Raw genomic sequence first — 18467 nt, forward strand, 5'->3', positions numbered from 1 at the left:
AGGTGTTGAGGGTGGTGTAGGGGTGCGAGGGCGTCTGCTGTCTGGTGGAGGCGTGGTAGGCCGCTGGGTCATTACTGCGTCTGTAATGTATTCAAATATTTCCGCTACCCTCTTATGTCCCGTATGCAGTTGAAAAACTGTAATCAATGATTGTTAACTTACGTGACGTCACGGACTGTGGGCTCCCGCTGGTGGTGGATGCTGTGGTGCTGCTGGCAATGGCAGGTACCTGTTGCCGCCGCTGTCTCTCTACACAAAGTTAACAAACGCAATCTTTAAAAACACATGTAGAGTGCTGCAGATCAAAGCTAACAATATACTGAAACATAAAATTTATATCACACTTCACAGGGGTGCGAGGGTGCATGGTCGCAACAGATGGTGGCGGCGTGGTAGGCCGCTGGGTCATTACTGCGTCTGTAATGTCTTCAAATATTTCAGCTACCCTGTTATGTCCCGTGTGAAGTTAAAAAAATGCAATCAATGATGGTGAACTTACGTGATGTCCCGGACTGTGGGCTCCCACTGGTTTGTGAAGATGGGGTACTGGTGGCAATGGTGGGTCTCACTTGCCGCCGCTGTCTCTCTACACCTAAAGTAAAGAATCACAATGTTTACACACAAATGTTGAGTGCTGCAGATCAAAGCTTACAATATACTGAAACATAAAATAGAGATCACACTTTTCAGGGGTGCGATACTCTGACATGTCTGTGGGCTCTGGTGTTCAATGGTCTTCCTGTCTTTGGAAAACGTATCATTTCATCAGTAGGCCAACCTCCTCCGATAATATTTTTGGTAAATTAAGAAATTAAAATTTACGGACATCTTAATAATTTCAAGATGGTGGTCGAGATTAGGGAACCACGACAAGTTTTCTCACGGACAACGCATATTCTGCTTGGAAAATAACTACATTTTACAAAAACGGGGCATGTGTTTTAATGCATTTGAGGTCACGTTGGCAACCATGAGCGCAAGCCTCACTCCCAAAACCCCCCCTCCTGACAGCGTGCATCTCCCAATCCCCCCCATACTAGTACTTGCCTCGCCTTGCCTCCGCACGCAACTCAGCAAACATTTGTGGCGTTTTAAAGCGTAGTTCAGCCCATTTTTTACGTAGCTGAAGCTGACTGCGGTAGACGCCAAACCTCCTCTCCATCATTCTGCTAATGCGGCCAAGCACTTCCCGTTTGTGGATGTGTGGGTGGGCAGGGCGGCTCTCCAGACCCTCGTAATCCAGGGCATCCATCTCAGTAATAAAAAAAAGGAGCTCTGGCTGCCCCAGAGGAGCTGAACGCATTCTCGCCGCCATTTTAGATGGAATGACTCTGAACGGCAACGCCCAGAGGAGGAGCTTGACTCCGCCGTACTGCCGACAGATCGGCATCGCAATAGCGTTACCGTTTATGGACAGCGTCACATTTGTGACGGCTGAGCGGTACGGAAGGAACGCACATAGTAAATGCCGTTCGAAGGATGGTTATATAACGCCGGAGCGTCACGTAATGTACGCTCGTGGTCTATGACGGCGTGATGACGTTACAGCGTTCCGGCGTGCCTGCGCTAGCTTGTTTTGTATCCCTGACATCGTGATAATGGCTGCCAGTCGCCGTGATCCTCCTTTGGGCATCCCAGAGTTCAAGTTCCTTATTGGAACAATGGATCGGATGCAGTACGAAACAACAGGGCTGGTGCTGCACCGCAACCAGCACAAGGAGGAAGTTGTCCGTGTGGTGTCTGAGGGCCTCAGGAAGCGGTTTGGGATAATTCGCAGCAAGGCCCAGATTGTGAAAAAATGGGGCGATCTCAAGTTCAAAAGCCCAGAGCGCCTGCAGGAGCTTCGCAAGGAGATTCGCAGAGGTCAGTACGCAGGTACCCAAAAGTATGTGGCCCAGTTATGGGGCAGTTTGAACGTTGCAGAGCCACTATGTCCCACAGCTATGGGGCAGTTTGAACGTTGCTACAGCTATGGGGCAGTTTGAACGTTGCCACAGCTATGGGGCAGTTTGAACGTTGCAGAGCCACTATGTGGCACAGCTATGGGACAGTTTGAACGTTGCAGAGCCACTATGTCCCACAGCTATGGGGCAGTTTGAACGTTGCTACAGCTATGGGGCAGTTTGAACGTTGCCACAGCTATGGGGCAGTTTGAACGTTGCAGAGCCACTATGTGGCACAGCTATGGGACAGTTTGAACGTTGCAGAGCCACTATGTGGCACAGCTATGGGACAGTTTGAACGTTGCAGAGCCACTATGTCCCACAGCTATGGGGCAGTTTGAACTTTGCAGAGCCACTATGTGGCACAGCTATGGGGCAGTTTGAACGTTGCAGAGCCACTATGTGGCACAGCTAACTGCTGACCGAACTGTTTTTTTTCCTTCACAGAGGCAAAGAGACAGCGCCGCCGCCACGAGGCATCACACACAGCCTCTTCGGGATCTGTGCCCTCCGGGTCAACTGTCCCAGTGCCCTCAGGGTCAACTCCTCCAGATCCTAGTAGGTTCCCACAATAATGTGATTTGGATTTGGTTGCAGGTCCCCTTTCCACCCCCTGCCTCCCCCGTCAGCCAGTGTTGCCATATATGCTAACAGACTTTTTTTTGTTTTGTTTTTTCCTTCACAGAGGCAAAGAGACAGCAACGCCGCCACCACGCAGCACACACAGCCTCTTCGGGATCTGTGCCCTCCGGGTCAACTGTCCCAGTGCCCTCCGGGTCAACTCCTCCAGAGCCTAGTAGGTTACCACAATAATGTGATTTGGTTGCAGGTCCCCTTACCCCCACCCCCCCTCCCCCGTCAGCCAGTGTTGCCATCCCCCACCCCCCCTCCCCCGTCAGCCAGTGTTGCCATATATGCTAACAGCCTTTTTTTTGTTTTGTTTTTTCCTTCACAGAGGCAAAGACACAGCACCACCGCCGCCACGAGGCATCCCGCACAGCCTCTTCTGGATCTGTGCCCTCCGGGTCAACTCCTCCAGATCCTAGTAGGTTCCCACAATAATGTGATTTGGATTTGGTTGCAGGTCCCCTCTCCCCCCCCCTCCCCCGGCAGCCAGTGTTGCCATATATGCTAACAGACCTTTTTTTTTTTTTTCCTTCACAGAGGCAAAGAGACAGCGCCGCCGCCGACAGCACGAGGCATTCAACACGGACTCTGATCCCGAAGTGCCCTCCGTGCCTCAACATCCTAGTAGGTTCCCACAATAAAGTTATTTTGATTTTGTGGCAGGCCCACTCTTTCACCCCCAACCCAAACACCCCCCCCCCCCCCCCAAGTCAGTATTGCCTTATATGCTGACTGTTTTTTTTTTCTTTTTTCCTTCACAGAAGCAAAGACACATCGGGAGACTACAGTGTTATTAATGTTATGTTTTTTGACCCACAGCTGTCGTCAGTGTGAACAAGGAGGATCTGGAAGCCGGCATAGAAAGGCTTATCCACACTATGGCGCGGATTCAGGAGCAGCATAATGTGGCAATGGAGGAGCTGCAGAGCTGCAGAAGCTTCGGGACATGTGCCAGCAGTTGGAGGCGGGCCAATAATACATTTTTGGTTGTTACATTAAAAATATTTAGTTAAACTATGATTCCATTTTTTTTGTATTAGTTAACTGTACATGAATTTGTTACGTTCATTTGTGCCCTCATACAGTGCTGTGATCGAGACACACCAATCAAACAGTCGTGATAGAATTTCTAATAAAAGCTTTTATTTGAAACATTATTTTAACAAGACAATAAACTAAAAAGTAATGTAAAAGAAGTTAGGAAATCACAAATTGTGATACGACGATTCTTCCGGCTGATAACTTTGGTGCCTGACGGGCGAAGCCATATGTGAAGGTATTGGCGTGTAGGAGTGGTTAGGGGGTGGCTGGCCAAAGTGGGAAACGGGAACATTGTGTCGCATTGGTGTCTGACACTGTGACCAACCATTATAATATGAGGGCTCTGTCCGCTGCATTGGCCGGGAATAGACCAAACGAGTGTGCTTGTCCAAATCGCCACCTGTACCCTTGTTTACTGCTTCCAATATTAGACGCTCCGCTAGTGTTCTTTGGCTGTCGTCCATTTTGCCCAGTTTGTCAACAACATAGTGTCCAAACCCCTGCAACGCAGGGCTAACATTGTTTGTTAACACCTTTTTTGCAAGGCTCAACAGTTCATGTGAAACATCTGAGGTGGCTTTCCGTTTCCTTGGACCTTGCCTCGATTGAGTCCTGGCAGGTGCCGCCTCCACTAAATCTGTTGTCGTGCAGTCCTGTGAACAGTCCAGTGTACTGTCCTGCGCACTGTCATCCTGGGGGAAAAAAAAAAAAAAACAAGTTACGAACCTGGCAACAAAAAGTTTGACCACCATAACCGCATCCAAACTATATATTCGTAGTAGGTAAAAAAAGGTTGTAATATATTTTAAGCTCAGTAATATTCTTTAACCTTCCCATTTACTTTTAACTACACTGTTCTGACTGCTAGGGGAACCTGATGAATATTTTATAGTCTAAATAGTCTCAACAAGAGTACATCGGCAGCTTGAAGCGATACTATTTTCTATATTGCTTAGATGGTATGGTTTAGAAATATCGCTATTTCATACATATTATGTTCCCCATATAATACTTTACTGCGACAGGGTTACTTATGTGGACATGTTTTTGTAATAACTTCAAACTGATGTGATAATCAGAAGTATAAAACATAAAATGCAGAGAAAAATTATGTAATTATAGGACACATTGGTGAACTTTCATCCAAAGAGCTACTTACTTGTTGCCCTTGTGACTCCTGCTCGGCGTGGTTCTCCGAAACAATTTGTTCCACAGGTGCCAACAAGCGAAAACACGTGGAAGTCCGTGGCACCTCTTGGTCCCTCAGAAAATTCAGATGTTCAAAATACCAAAGCTTTGGCACATAAACATCTTCGGTGGAAGCCCCGGACTTTGTAGTGTGAAGAACCTTGTTAAGCTCCTTCCTCCACACCGTGCGGAGCGCCTGAATTTTCTTTTTAATAACCGCTTCGTTTGCTGGCTCTTCTGGTGCATGACGATTGTAAAGCTCAATGAGCTTTAAATAACCCTCCTGCCTCTTTTCCCTGTTACAATACTCTGGAGATTTGATTTTCCAGAGGCAGGGAAAAGACTGGTATATTTCGATGAATTCCCTGATGAATTCCACACGATTTGACATCTGAAAAATAATTATAAAAAAAAAAAAATTACACGGTTGACAAAGAGTCCTTTAAACAATACTTTTGCCAGTGTGCCAAACGCTTAACAACAACAGCCACACAAAGAGCTCATGCCTACCATCCATTGTTCCATCTGCCACGCCATAGGCCACCATAACCCAAAACAGTGTACCGCCTGCTTCACTACAGCAGCCACACAAATCGCTCATGGTGACCATACATTGTACCATCTGCCACGCTGTAGCTCACCAGACACAACCAGTCACAACCAGTCACAACAGCGTACCATCCGCATCGCTTCAGCGGCGGAACGAAGCGGTCATGCCGACCAAACAGCGTTCCATCTACCACGCTCTAGCCCACCAGTCACAACCAGTCACAACAGCGTACCATCCGCATCGCTTCAGCGACGGAACGAAGCGCTCATGACGACAGTACATCGTTCCATCCACTATGCCCAAGCGGTCTAACATACCTCGAAGCTGCGGTGCAAAGCGTGGAATATTCTGTGAAATACTGAATCCGATGTCCTAGTCCAACAAGTGTCCAAGTACAAAGTGAAGAAAGGAAATTTTGAAACCGGTAAGGTGGCTTGGAAACAATAGCGCTCAGGTGACAAATTTTCCAACCAATTGTGTGCACAGAACCTGTGGCCTATCAGCACATAGCTAGCAGCTCGACACGCCCCCTAGTGAACAACGTTACGCACAGATTATGCAAAATTTGCTCTGAATCGTCTTGTGTGACACGACCGTACGACTGTCCCATACGACTTCTACATCGCAAATACGTCATGAAATTATCGCTCCAGCGCCGTACATCGTGAAGTGTGACCGCAGTGGAGCGATAATTAAGCGACGATGTAACGTCGTAGCGATCAAAATTGCACTGTGTGACGGTACCCTAAGGAAGTCCAAGAAAGACGTGTTCACATCGGTGCTGAGAAGACCTTTCAATGGCTACAGCAGCTGGTGTATTGGCCCCAACGGCGACAGGTGGTTTAAAAGGGTTGCCGAAGATGTCCCCCGTGCAAGCTGAACAAACCTCCAGAACGGAGTTCCCATATGCATCTGAACCTCTGTAGGTGTTGATGATCGACTACCTGATAATCAGGGCATTTCAAAATGGTTACAAATAATGCTTGGTAATGACTGACCACTTTACCATGTTCACAGTAGTGATCCCAACTTGGGACCAGATAGTAGCGTGGCAGCCAGAGCCATCTGCTGGGACTTCATTCGCATATATGGGTGCCCAAAGACGATTCATTCCAAACATTGGGCTTGCTTCCAGAGAAGAGTAATTTAAGAGCTGCACTGTCTCCATGGAATTGATAAGTCTCGAACCACACCATATCACCCAGAGAGGAAAGGGGCCTGCGAATGCTTCAATCGGACCTTGTTACAAATGTTACAAACTTTGGAAGAGAGCAAGAAGATAAAGTGGCCCAAACTAGTCTCCGAGTTAGTGTGGGGCTACAATAGTGTAATCTACGTGACTACTGGTAACATGCCCTATACGCTGCTGTTTGGGTGAAGTGGATCAGAGATTACTGAGCTGGAGCTTGACTCCAAAACATCTGCCCACATAGTAGTACCAGTACCTGGGTCCTGCAACACTGGCACTGACTCCAGACAGTGAGGCATCTGGTCGAGCAGAAGTTTCAAGAGTTGACCATTCAGGTCAGCCCTCCAGTCAGGAATCTGTGCGCTATTGCAGGCCAAGCGACCAAAGAATAAGTTGGATCATCACTTGGAAGAAATACCCTACCGAGCAGTGAGGAAGATTCACCCAGAAATCCAGTCTATGAAGTCCAACCCGAGGCCTCCGAGGGAGCACCGCTGTTCCTCTGAAGCGGAGAAGCCTACCGATATGATGTCCCCAGTGGGACTGGCTGAGAGTACCTGAACAGGAGCCATAAGAGATTAAGTAGACCGGATCACTGTACTGTTGACATCACCAGAGTTGCCAATGCCGCTTTCAAATGGGGCAGGAAATGAGTCAAGGGATTAACTACGGTCCCAGGTGAGTACTCAAGAAGAACTTTGGAAAATCCCCGCTAAACCAAACGCACCAGTAATACACACAGGACGAATTTGTTTGAGAACAGATACAGCAGAAAACCCAAGAGTGGTTGGGTTGGCCAAAATTGGGGGAGGAATGTAAGAAGAGCCAATGAAACCCCTGAAAGACCCTGCGTGATGTATCTTTAGTGCAAGAAGGCTGCCACCTACTGGCTAGGTGGGATCATGGGGAACCAACTGACAAAGGAAAAATTACAGGGGCACGGGTTCAAATGCGACACTTGGTCAGGTTCCTTGAATGATGATGCTCACAAATCTAAAGGTCCTGCATGCCAAACCGTGGGGGGATTAGGCACCAAGAGAGAAAGGTGCTGACATGGACCAAGGACGATGCTGAAGTCAGAGTGACAGGCCTCAGTGGAAAGCATGTGCTGGCTGCTGTTAGACAGAGCCCGATGTCGCCCAGTGAGATGTGAGAACCCGACTATGCTGGTCACAACCCGATGACCAGATCTACTCTGATCAAATCGCCCCGGTCACGGTCTGAATCCATGCTGTACGCCAATCAAATTCCAGTGTCCAGATGATGCCAGCCGAGAGCCGGAGCCCTGCTTTCTTTATCCCAGGCCCAAGAGACACCAGTTTTCAGTCAAGCACCGAAGATCTAAGAGGAGACTTTGACTGGGGAGGATACCTGCGGTGATAAGAAGGAGACACAAGTGATCCGGACCGTCGCTTCCGGCACCAACATACAGTAAAGGGGTCGGCCTAGGCTAGGACCCAGTTGAGGGGTTCAAGAGAGGCCTGGATGTCTTCCTGGAATGTAACAATATTGTATCTTACAGTTATTAGGTTCTTTAGAAGGACGTAGATCTGGGGATTTATTCTGACGGAATATAGGCTGAACTGGATGGACAAATGTCTTTTTTTGGACATGCTATGTTACTATGTTAGGACAACTGGTGGGGTGGGGGCTGGCTGGGGCAAAGGAGGCTCTGTGTTCCTTGAAAGACTTCGTTAGGAGGACTTGCAGCCTAGCAGGAAAACACAGTGCCTTCGCTAGGGCCATTGTGTCAAGAAAAGCTAGCGTAGCAGCTCTCCCAGAATAGACTCCAGCATAAATCTGATTATTATTCAGATTGAGCATTAAGATTTATTGCATGTTCTGTATTGTATAACATGTATAACACATTTGTGTTTATGCTGTTTTCGATTGCTAAACTGTTTCCCAAGTTCCACAAGTTCCCCCCATACAGGAAGTAAATAATTCTTGGGCTGTTTCCCCCTTCTGCTCATCTGTATGTTTCATCCGGTCAATTGCTTAGACGTGTTTTAGGGTGTTTATAAAAGTTGTCTGAACCTGCTGATTTTGGCAGGATTGGAAAATCATCTTATGTGTATGCTGAAGCTTTGGGCACCTGAAATTCCAATGCCTGATCCTTTTCCATACAGGGAAGAGGAACCACTGCCAGATGTGTCTGGCAGCAGCTTTTTCTGCTCTCCCCTGGCAAGCACACATGTGTATGGGAAAGTAGAGAGAGATAGCTGTCTGACAAACAATTGTTCTGCTGACAACTATCCTGTGTATGGCAGTTTAAAGGGGTTAGACCCTGTAAAGCCTGTGAGAAATAAAGGAACTTCATTATTTACTGTTAAAATTCTGCTCTGTCCTTGAATTTTGTGGTGATGTGTGACCTGCAGCTCCTTACTTCCTGCTACTGTCTGTTCAAAGCACAGAGAGTAGAGATTTCCTGTCTGTGCTTTGAAAGGCTCATTCAGAATTTCTGAAGTATGCTTTGATCAGTGATGTTAAGGAGGGTGTGGCCTGAGATCCTCAGCAAGGGGATGTGTACAGGAAGAAACGGAGAGACGGGAGAGCACAAGGACGTTGCAGGCAACGCATAGGACAAATAATCTTATCAACTTGTGGCTTTGTCCTGAGAGGATGGTGCTGGGTGCTCCAGAGTGCTAGATTACATTGCAATACATTAATACATTATATGAGTCTTTGTGCCCCAATGGTGTAGTAAGCCTGTGTGTGACCAGTGTCAGGGCCTGTAACATTATAGTATGTAATATTACTGACTGCTGGAGAGTGTCAGGAATGAGCAACTGCATGTGCAGCAATTTGTCCTTCTTGAGACTGTATAGGAGTCTCAGGATGTTGCTTTTTGGTGGAGTGAGCAGGCACAGATGGTGGACATGTGTGAGTTGTGGAACAGATACAATGCTGCTTTTTAGAAATTGTAGCATGGAGATAGAGGTGGCAGAATGTTCAGAATTTAAACAATGACTACAATTATCCAGAGTTTGTTTTGCCTTCCGCTGGAAAGAGAAAGTCTGAGAAATGTTGAGCTTCATAGATATGTTAAAAAGAGGCTGTCAACCCATACTGTATGTACATGTACACATTGCATTTGTTATAACAGGTTGCTGGCACTGTTTTTTTGTTTTGTTTCAGTTTCTTGTACTCAGTACATTTCGGGGGTATGGCCACCTCTTTGAGCTGTGAAACTCATTCACTCAGCTTCCCAGGGACAAGTGTCAAACACAGTCAGGCACTAGTCCTGCCCTTGTCTATTTTGAGGCCTGCTGGTAATGTGAGGTAAAATAATAAATATACTGACCATCCGGATTGGGTACACCTTGTTGCGGTTGGATGACATTTATGCTTTTTTTATTTAGAAAAATGTAATCGAAGTACCCCACATTTTTTACACGTGTTACTATTTATTTACTTACTGGGGTGTATCAGCATATTATTTTTGTCTGTTGATGGCCACAGTCTGTATGTGCACCTACATATTGCACCAGTACTAACAGGTTTGCTGGCCTTGGTATTTTGGTTTTGGATTGTGTAATAAAAAAATACCTATTATTTAAATCTAGTTTTTATGCTAGCATTTTTATTTCTCGATGATTTTTATATTATTATTTTATTTAGTCATTACTATTTTAAAAAATGTAATCTTGCAATACTAGCAGACACGATCTACCATTCAAAGATGGTGATGTTACAGCTTACCTCCTCCCACTTCCTGCACAATGACCTGTGCACAGGACACAGAACATGGCTTTGAACTGTTTGCCATAGTAGTCAATCAACATCTATCTGCTGTTCTTTATTGTCCATGTGGCCATCTCTGAATATTGCTAACAGAAGCTGATTCAAGATGTCCAGCACTATAAATATGTATAGAATATAAAATAAAAAAACTAAGACCAGAAAGTAAGAACAGATTAGAAAAAAAAAACTAATTTGTATTTGTATCTATTTTTAATTATTAAAAATAATACAGATGACACAGTACATATTTGACTCTTTCCAAAAGAAAGAGCACTGTTTTTGGGGCGACTGACAGTAAAAACAGTCAAATTTTTCAATTTTTTAAATTACGGTACTTCTTTACATTTAAACAGGATAGACAGAATTGGTAATGGTTGTAAATAACTGTAAGTTGAGATGAGCTACAATGCCTCTCCAGCACATTTAAAAAAGAAACAATTCTTCTGCCCTTTGCCTGCTTGCAAATGTGCAGAGACTGGCGGCTGATTTCAGTTTGCCCACCATGGGCAGCGCATGTCGTCATTGTTATGGAATTGCCAAATTCCATCCACAAAGCGAAAAGCAAAAAAAACCTATATACTGTAAAATAGACTGATAAAAAGTGCAAATAGAATAATGAATTGGGTGGAAAAATTAAAAAAAGTAGCAAAACACACAAAACTAAGCGCAAAGGAAATGATGAATCAGGGTCTTTGTTTCTGTGAACTTCTCTGACTTTTGTTATAATTCTTAAATGATAATATATTGTATTTCCCACAAGTTTAATTGTTGAACAGTTGCCAAGAAGTTTTCTTATTTGCCATCTACCCAGAAGGGAGGATGCTATGTTTTAAAATGTTGATGAATATATCAGTAACTCTACTAAAGTAACATATTTCACATAAATCATAAAATACATTATTTTTTATAATTACTCTGAGCTGAATATGAAAGCAATATTTTCTGAGCTAGTCTAGCAGGAGGGGATTTTTTTTTAAGTAAAACATGTGATATGACTTTATTAAAATGCCCCCAAAATGTCTTAATTTTCATAACTGGAATAACAATTTACAAATTTCCAAGTACATTAGAGTGCTCTTTTGTCTCTGGACTGAACAGTGACATTACTCACGTATAATCATTCTCTCTGGCGCCCTCTGAACTATGCCTTCCCTTCTGTTCCTGTCCTACAGCACAAGAATATGAAGTGTATAGACAATGCTGTGTGACATTCAGGATGGAGCTGTAGACACTATTTAAAAGGATTTAACAGGATAGTTAGCATCAAAAAGTGATAAGAAAGATGCCCAAGCAATGTGAGCATATGAGTGTCTAGCAAGATGCCTCCAGATGATGCAGGGTTGAGAGAAAGTCCAACTTGGGGAGTCCAGACTGACCAGTGGCTATGCAGGACCAATGACTGCCGGAAATTGGCTTGACAGAGAGATGGAAGGATACATTGCTATCATCCAAGAAGCCTTGCTTCAGTGAGAGAAGCAGGCAGTCTATAGGAGGCCAACAAAGGTGTGATAGGAATCTGATAGTGCTAAAGACTACTAGTGAAATGCTATCGTATTGTGAGTCCCATGGAGTCGGTGCAGGTGGATGCAGTTGCGGCGCCCCAGGGTCCTGGCCATCGCAGTGGTATTGCTTTCCTCTTGGGGAGAGTGATGCTTTGTTCGGAGGCAAGGAAGGATAACTGCATTCAGGTATCACAAACTTGCAACACATTTCACACTCCAGGCCACCAAGGGGAGCTTCTGCTCCTATTTATTAGGTCACTCCCCATATACAGTATATATAACTGGTAGTCTAAAGGTAAAGTTAGTCAGTTGCTGGCTGAGCTCAGCTCAGTTAGTTCCAGACTGGAGTCTGAGGAGGACAGAAGGTTAATGGAGCTGTGCATGCCCTCAGAGCTGCAGCTCCTGGAAAGGGACATTGAAAGGCAGAATCGTATTGCAAAGAAGTCGAAGCAAAGGAGAGGATACCAGAAGGGGATCAGCCCTGCTCAGGCTGTCTCCTTCTGAGGCGCAAAATCCTGGTAGCCGGAACACCGAGGGAGTAAGGACCTCTACTCCTTATTTCAGAGACCAGCAGGACAGGTAATTGCAGGTTACCTGTCCGCACCTACACCCAGGAGGCACGGTGACACCTACAGAGCTGGGTTATCTAAGAGACCCTATAAACAGGCTCAAGTCACCAGTCATACGGGTTTTATCCTATCCTATATTGGGGACATAGAGAGCGAAACACTGCACCTGTGAGTCCCTTATGTGAAGCCATACGCAGTAAGGGACTACACCACTGCAGCGCAAGGGAAAGTTACTGATTTCCACCTGGACAAGGGAACTCTGGACATGCCTCCAAACCGGTCGGACTCTGCCTGCCCTGTGATCTGGTGCCCTGGACTGTGGATGCTGAAGTCTTCAGTAAAGGTAAAGAGACTGCAACCTTGTGTCCTCTTTCTTCTCTGCGCCTCTCACCATACCACACCGGGAAGCCCTGGGGACATACTTTACCTGTGGGAAGGTATACCATCTAGCTGCCATAACATCACCCCAACGGACCCCTTAAAGCAGCGTCGGTCACCCTGACCGAATACCACAGGTGGCGTCACGAACATAAACTCTATCCCTTTAAAGACCTTTCCCCTCTAATATGGACGTCCCAGGGCCACGGACCGGGTCAGCCACGTGACATCCCCCTGTGAACCGCAGGACCCGGTACCGAGTACCCCACTGCCCTGACGGTGCGCTCCACAGTCATCAACCAGCGTCCCGCAGTTCTACAGGACTAACTCCTCTGCTGGAACATAACCAGTCTGTGAGAACCAATTTTATCTCTACCAGATGTTGTTGACTGTTATGTCACCTTCAAACACACTATGGGGCAATTTATGAAGACTGGGGTGACTTCCACTAGTCTTAATGAAGTGGACACCAGAATACTTTTACATGAGTCATTCATTAAGTGATGGGTGGTCTTTGATGGATTATGTGCATCTGTTAAGGAGGACGTGCCGTCACTAGAAATGTATGCCAATCGAGTACTCTTAGCGGCGTAACTTATGAAGAAATTGACGAGAGGGCGTGACTATGCTAAATCCTGTTGTGTCGACCCATTCTAAGCCAATGGCTGGAGTCACACTAGCATTGAATACGGATGAGTGCTATGTGATAAAACATCATATAGCACTCGGACCAGTATTCATCTATGGGGAAGCTCACATGACTGTGTTTTTTCTCAGCCATTTGCAACGTGCAAGTGAAATTGCAGCATGCTGCGATTGTCACCAACACTGGGCCGATTCTCAGCTCACTCGCACCCATATAAGACTATGGGTGCGAGTGAGATAACGCACATCACTCGGATATCATCCGAGTGATGTGCAGTATACTCTGACCCCAGCAATGGAGGTGATGGAGAAATCAATTTCTCCGCCTCCTCCGCAGCTGTGCTCCGATCCTCTCTGTGCAAGAGGCTCGGAGCACAGACGCATAACACTCGGCTCCTGCTCACAGCAGAGCAGGAGCCGAGGGTCATTAGCATATCGCATCTGATGCTCTTGCATTGGATGCTATACGCTCGTCTGACACTGACCTATATTGGTGTTACTGGCCGGGACTGGAGTGTAAATTCCAATAGTCACAATATTTTTACGAAACTTTCGACCTGCACCAAAAATATTGCAACTTATTAAGGTGTTCATTCCAGATTTCTGGTGTAAGCACTTTAATTAATTGCCCCCTCTATTTCTGTCATTTTACATGCATTTTGTTAAGAGAATTTTTTGTTGAATTTTTACAAAACTATATTTTAGTACTAGTGGGTTTTTTTGCTACATTTTTTCTGTTTTTATTACAAGTCATGGAAGGGAAGAGAGTATGTGATTGCTAGATTACTCATACAAGTAGAAAAGTGAAATGTGCAACAACAAGAATGGTTAAAAATATGCAAGTACTATAATTATTACATTAACTCATCTAACAAACATGGTGCGGATGAGTTGTGTGCCCGCTGGCTTTGGAACAGGTCACAGCTTTATGAAACCTGTTTCAGATTCACAGTCGAAAATTTTGTTAGCTAACAGGCAGCTAACAGGCAGCAAAGTACAATAGAAAGATGTATATGGCTGCTGTACAGCTGCTATATACATCTCACAGCCTGTGTGCACCTGTAATTACAGAACAAGAAAAAGAACAGCAGAGCCTGTGTCTTGTGTTGCAATCTGTTTTGTTTTGTTTTGTGTCTCCCATAGAAATACCAGTGAGTCACCTCCTAATACAGCCAACTGTACTTACAAAACCAAACACCCTCCGATTACTGCGGGGAGGAATCAGACATCTAAAATAGGCAAAAATATCCAAGATAGAATTGAACTGTCTCAAGACATACAATAAGCAGATGAAGCGGATTGATAAAGATTCAGATCAGTAGAGTAGCTACTGCTGGGTGAGGGGGCAGAGGGGACGGTGGCCCAGGGCCCCGTCATCTGAGGGGGCCCACCCGGAGTTACGCTACTGTAACTGTATCGGCGTGCACAGCACGCTGATACAGTTATATTTTGCGGCAGAGCAGGGAGAATCTATCTCCCTGCACTGCTGCCCGGCCGCTACCTGGCCCCTGAGCAGGCGGTGGGCAGCAGTGGGCCCCCCGCCCATCATCGCAAGGTCAACTGTATCGGCTAGATGCCGATACAGCTGACCGCATTGATGAGAGAAGGAGCGTTACGCAGTGCAGGAACCAGGAGGAAGTGAGGTGAGAACTGTACTTTTGTTATGGAGGTGCATCATACTATAGAGGCCTGAGGGGGTGCATTATATTACAGCCTGCCTATGGAGGCTTAAAATATATTAGAGTCTGTCTGGGGGTGCATTATGTTAGAGCAGGGGTGGGGAATCTTTTTTCTGCCAAGGGCCAATTGGATATTTATACCATCCTTCAGGGGCCGTACAAACTCCGCCCACAAAGTACATCCTGACTCTGGCACTGGTGTCAGGACATAATGTTTCATTGCATGCCATTCAGTGTTCAGTAGTGAGCACTGTGTGTGTTTGTGTGTGTGCTAACAGAGCAAGAAGAAATTAATGAGCTGTTTTTAATCAAAATACACCTCAATGCCCAAGAATGCGGTCCCTGAGAATCTGCTCAGGGGGCCTGATAAAAGGTCATCGATAACCGTAAATGACCCTGGAGCCTGAGGTTCCCCACCCCTGTGTTAGAGTTTGCCTATGGGGGCTGCATTATATTAGAGTCTGCCTGGGGGTGCATTATATTAGTCTGCCTATGGGGGGCTGCCTAATATTAGAGTCTACCTGGGGATGCCTTATTTTACAGTCTACCTATGGGGGGCTGCCTTATATTAGAGTCTGCCTGGGGGTGCATTATATTAGAGTCTGCCTATGGGGGATGCCTTGAATTACAGTCTGCCTATGGGGGGCTGCCTTATATTAGACTCTGTCTGGGGTTGCATTATATTAGAGTCTGCCTGGGGGTGCATTATACTGTATTAGTCTGCCTATGGGGGATGCCTTATATTAGAGTCTGCCTGGGGGTGCATTATATTAGAGTCTGCCTATGGGGGGCTGCCTTATATTATAATTATTTATTATTATTTATTATTATTATAGCGCCATTTATTCCATGGCGCTTTACACGTGAGGAGGGGTATACATAATAAAAAGCAAGCACAATAATCTTAATCAATATAAGTCACTCACGACTGGTACATGAAGATAAAGGACCCTGCCCGCAAGGGCTCACAATCTACAAGAATGGGTGAGAATACAGTAGGCGAGGGTAGAGCTGGTCGTGCAGTGGTTTGATCGATTGGTGGTTACTGCAGGTTGTAGGCTTGTCAGAAGAGGTAGGTCTTCAGGTTCTTTTTGAAGGTTTCCATGGTAGGCGAGAGTCTGATGTGTTGCGGTAGAGAGTTCCAGAGTATGGGGGATGTGCGGGAGAAATCTTGTATGCGATTATGGGAAGAGGAAATAAAAGTGGAGTATAGAAGGAGATCTTGTGAGGATCGGAGGTTGCGTGTAAGTAAGTACCTGGAGACGAGGTCACAAATGTATGGAGGACACAGATTACAGATGGCTTTGTATGTCATGGTTAGGGTTTTGAACTGGAGTCATTGGGTAATGGGGAGCCAGTGCAGGGATTGAGAGAGGGGAGTGGCTGGGGAATAGCAGGAGGACAGGTGGATTAGTCAGGCAGCAGAGTTTAGAATAGATTGGAGGGGTGCGAGAGTGTTAGAGGGGAGCCCACAGAGCAGGAGGTTGCAGTAGTCAAGACAGGCGATGATGAGGGCATGGACTAGGGTTTTTGCAGATTCTTGGATTAGGAATGCATGGATCCAGGAAATATTTTTGAGTTGAAGTCTGCAGGAAGTGGAAAGGGCTTGGATATGTGGTTTGACAGAGAGATCAGTGTCAAGGATTACCCCGAGGCAGCGAGCTTGTGGGATTGGGGAGAGTGAGACTCTATGAGCTGTCCAAGGTCAAAGGTATAAATGGAGAAGAGCAGAGGCCCTAGGACTGAACCTTGCGGGACTCCGACAGATAGGGGCGAGGTTAGGAGGTGGTATGTGAGTGAGAGATGCTGATTGCCCAGTCTGTTAGGTACGACGAAATCCAAGATAGGGCCAAGTCAGTAATGCCAAGAGATGAGAGGGTCTGTAATAGTAGGGGATGGTCCACTGTGTCAAAGGCAGAGGACAGGTCTAGGAGGAAGAGGACAGAGTAGTGTCGCTTAGCTTTGGCAGTTAATAAGTCATTGGTGACTTTACCTAGGGCAGTTTCAGTGGAGTGATGCGGCCGGAAGCCAGACTGAAAGCGGTTGAAGAGGGAGCAGGAAGAGAGGTGGGAGGACAGTTCAAGATGGACATGTTGTTCCAGTAGATTTGAGGCGTAGGGGAGATGTGATATGGGGCAATAGCTAGATGCAGAGGATGAGTCAAGAGAGGGCTTTTTGAGGATAGGTGTGATTGAGGCATGTTTAAAGCTTGAGGGGAAAACACCAGTTGTTAGTGATAGGTTGAAGAGATGGGTTAGGGTTGGGATGAAGACTGTGGTGAGGTTTGGGATGAAGTGGGATGGCATCAGGTCAAGTGCACATGTGGTGAGATGTGATCTTGAGATTAGAGTGGAGAGTCGATCTTCAGTAATGGTGGAGAAGTTTGTTTTGGAGAAGGAGGGCTGAGCAGTTAGAAGGAGGGCTCTGGGGGTTATCGGACAAAACTGGCTCTGAAGTTATCAATCGTCTGCTTGAAAAATAAGGCAAAGTGTTTGGCCGAGATGAGTGGAGAGGGAGGGGGAGCTGGGGGACGGTAGGAGAGAAGTGAAAGTGTTGAATAAATGTTTAGGGTTGTGGGACAGGGAGGATATAATAGATGAGTAGTAGGTTTGTTTTGCTGAGGCGAGTGTGGTCTTGAAAGTAGTGAGGGACTGTTTGAATGCAATGAAGTGCTCGTTGGAGTGGGATCTTTTCCATCTCTGCTCAGCAACCCTGATAGCCCATCTCAATTCTTTGGTCAGGCTGGTGTGCCAAGGCTGTCTGATTTTGTGAGCTTTGATATGTGTGAGTGGGGCAACCGAATCCAGAGCTACCGCTATTGTGATGTTATATAAAGCAGCAGCAGCATCCGCATTGTGTAGGGAGTGTAGATCGAGATGTTTGAGATTTCTGTGAGGGTGTGCAAGTTTGTGGGGTGGGGATTGTGGACCTGGAGAGGAAATGTAAGAGAATGTGAGTAGGTTGTGGTCAGAAAGAGGGATAGGTGAGTTAGAGAGCTGAGATAGGGAGCAGAGGCGGGTGAAGATGAGGTCCAATATGTGGCCATCTTTGTGAGTGGCTGCAGAAGGCCATTGAGCAAGGCCAAAGGAAAAAGAGAGAGATAGAAGTTTAATAACAGCTGAGAGTGAAGTGTCAGTGGAGATGTTGAAGTCGCCAGTGATGATAGTGGGGATGTCCACGGAAAGGAAATGAACTAGCCAGGTGGTCAAGTGGTCAAAGAACGTGGTGGCTGGCCCTGGGGGGCAGTAAATGACAGCCAGTTGGAGGTTGGAGGGGGAATAGATGCGCACAGAGTGCACCTTAAAGGAAGGGAAGGTAACAGAGGGTGGCAGTGGGATATGGGTGAAGGAGCAGTTATCTGACAGGAGAAAACCAACTCCTCCACCATGTTTGCTGCTGGGGTGGAGTGTGT

General features: G+C 46.2%; 1 protein-coding gene across 1 annotated transcript; it reads right to left on the minus strand.

The window, feature by feature from the left end:
* Positions 1–3506: 3506 nt before the first annotated feature.
* LOC138672012 (uncharacterized) lies at positions 3507–5753 on the minus strand. The gene is made up of 3 exons (XM_069760100.1): positions 5667–5753; positions 4771–5190; positions 3507–4303 (listed from the first exon to the last, which is right to left on the minus strand). The coding sequence occupies exons 2-3, from the start codon at positions 5188–5190 to the stop codon at positions 3776–3778; spliced, it is 948 nt and encodes a 315-aa protein (XP_069616201.1). The 5' UTR covers positions 5667–5753; the 3' UTR covers positions 3507–3775.
* Between the last annotated feature and the right edge of the window lie 12714 nt (positions 5754–18467).

This window comes from Ranitomeya imitator, chromosome 3 (genome assembly GCF_032444005.1).
Source record: "Ranitomeya imitator isolate aRanImi1 chromosome 3, aRanImi1.pri, whole genome shotgun sequence".
Lineage (NCBI taxonomy): Eukaryota > Metazoa > Chordata > Amphibia > Anura > Dendrobatidae > Ranitomeya > Ranitomeya imitator.

Coding starts and splice junctions, on each gene's coding strand:
- LOC138672012 (XM_069760100.1), bottom strand. CDS start 5,190: ATGTCAAATCGTGTGGAATTCATCAGGGAATTCATCGAAATATACCAG. Junction 4,304..4,770: donor AGGAGTCACAAGGGCAACAA/GTAAGTAGCTCT, acceptor TTTTTCCCCCAG/GATGACAGTGCGCAGGACAG.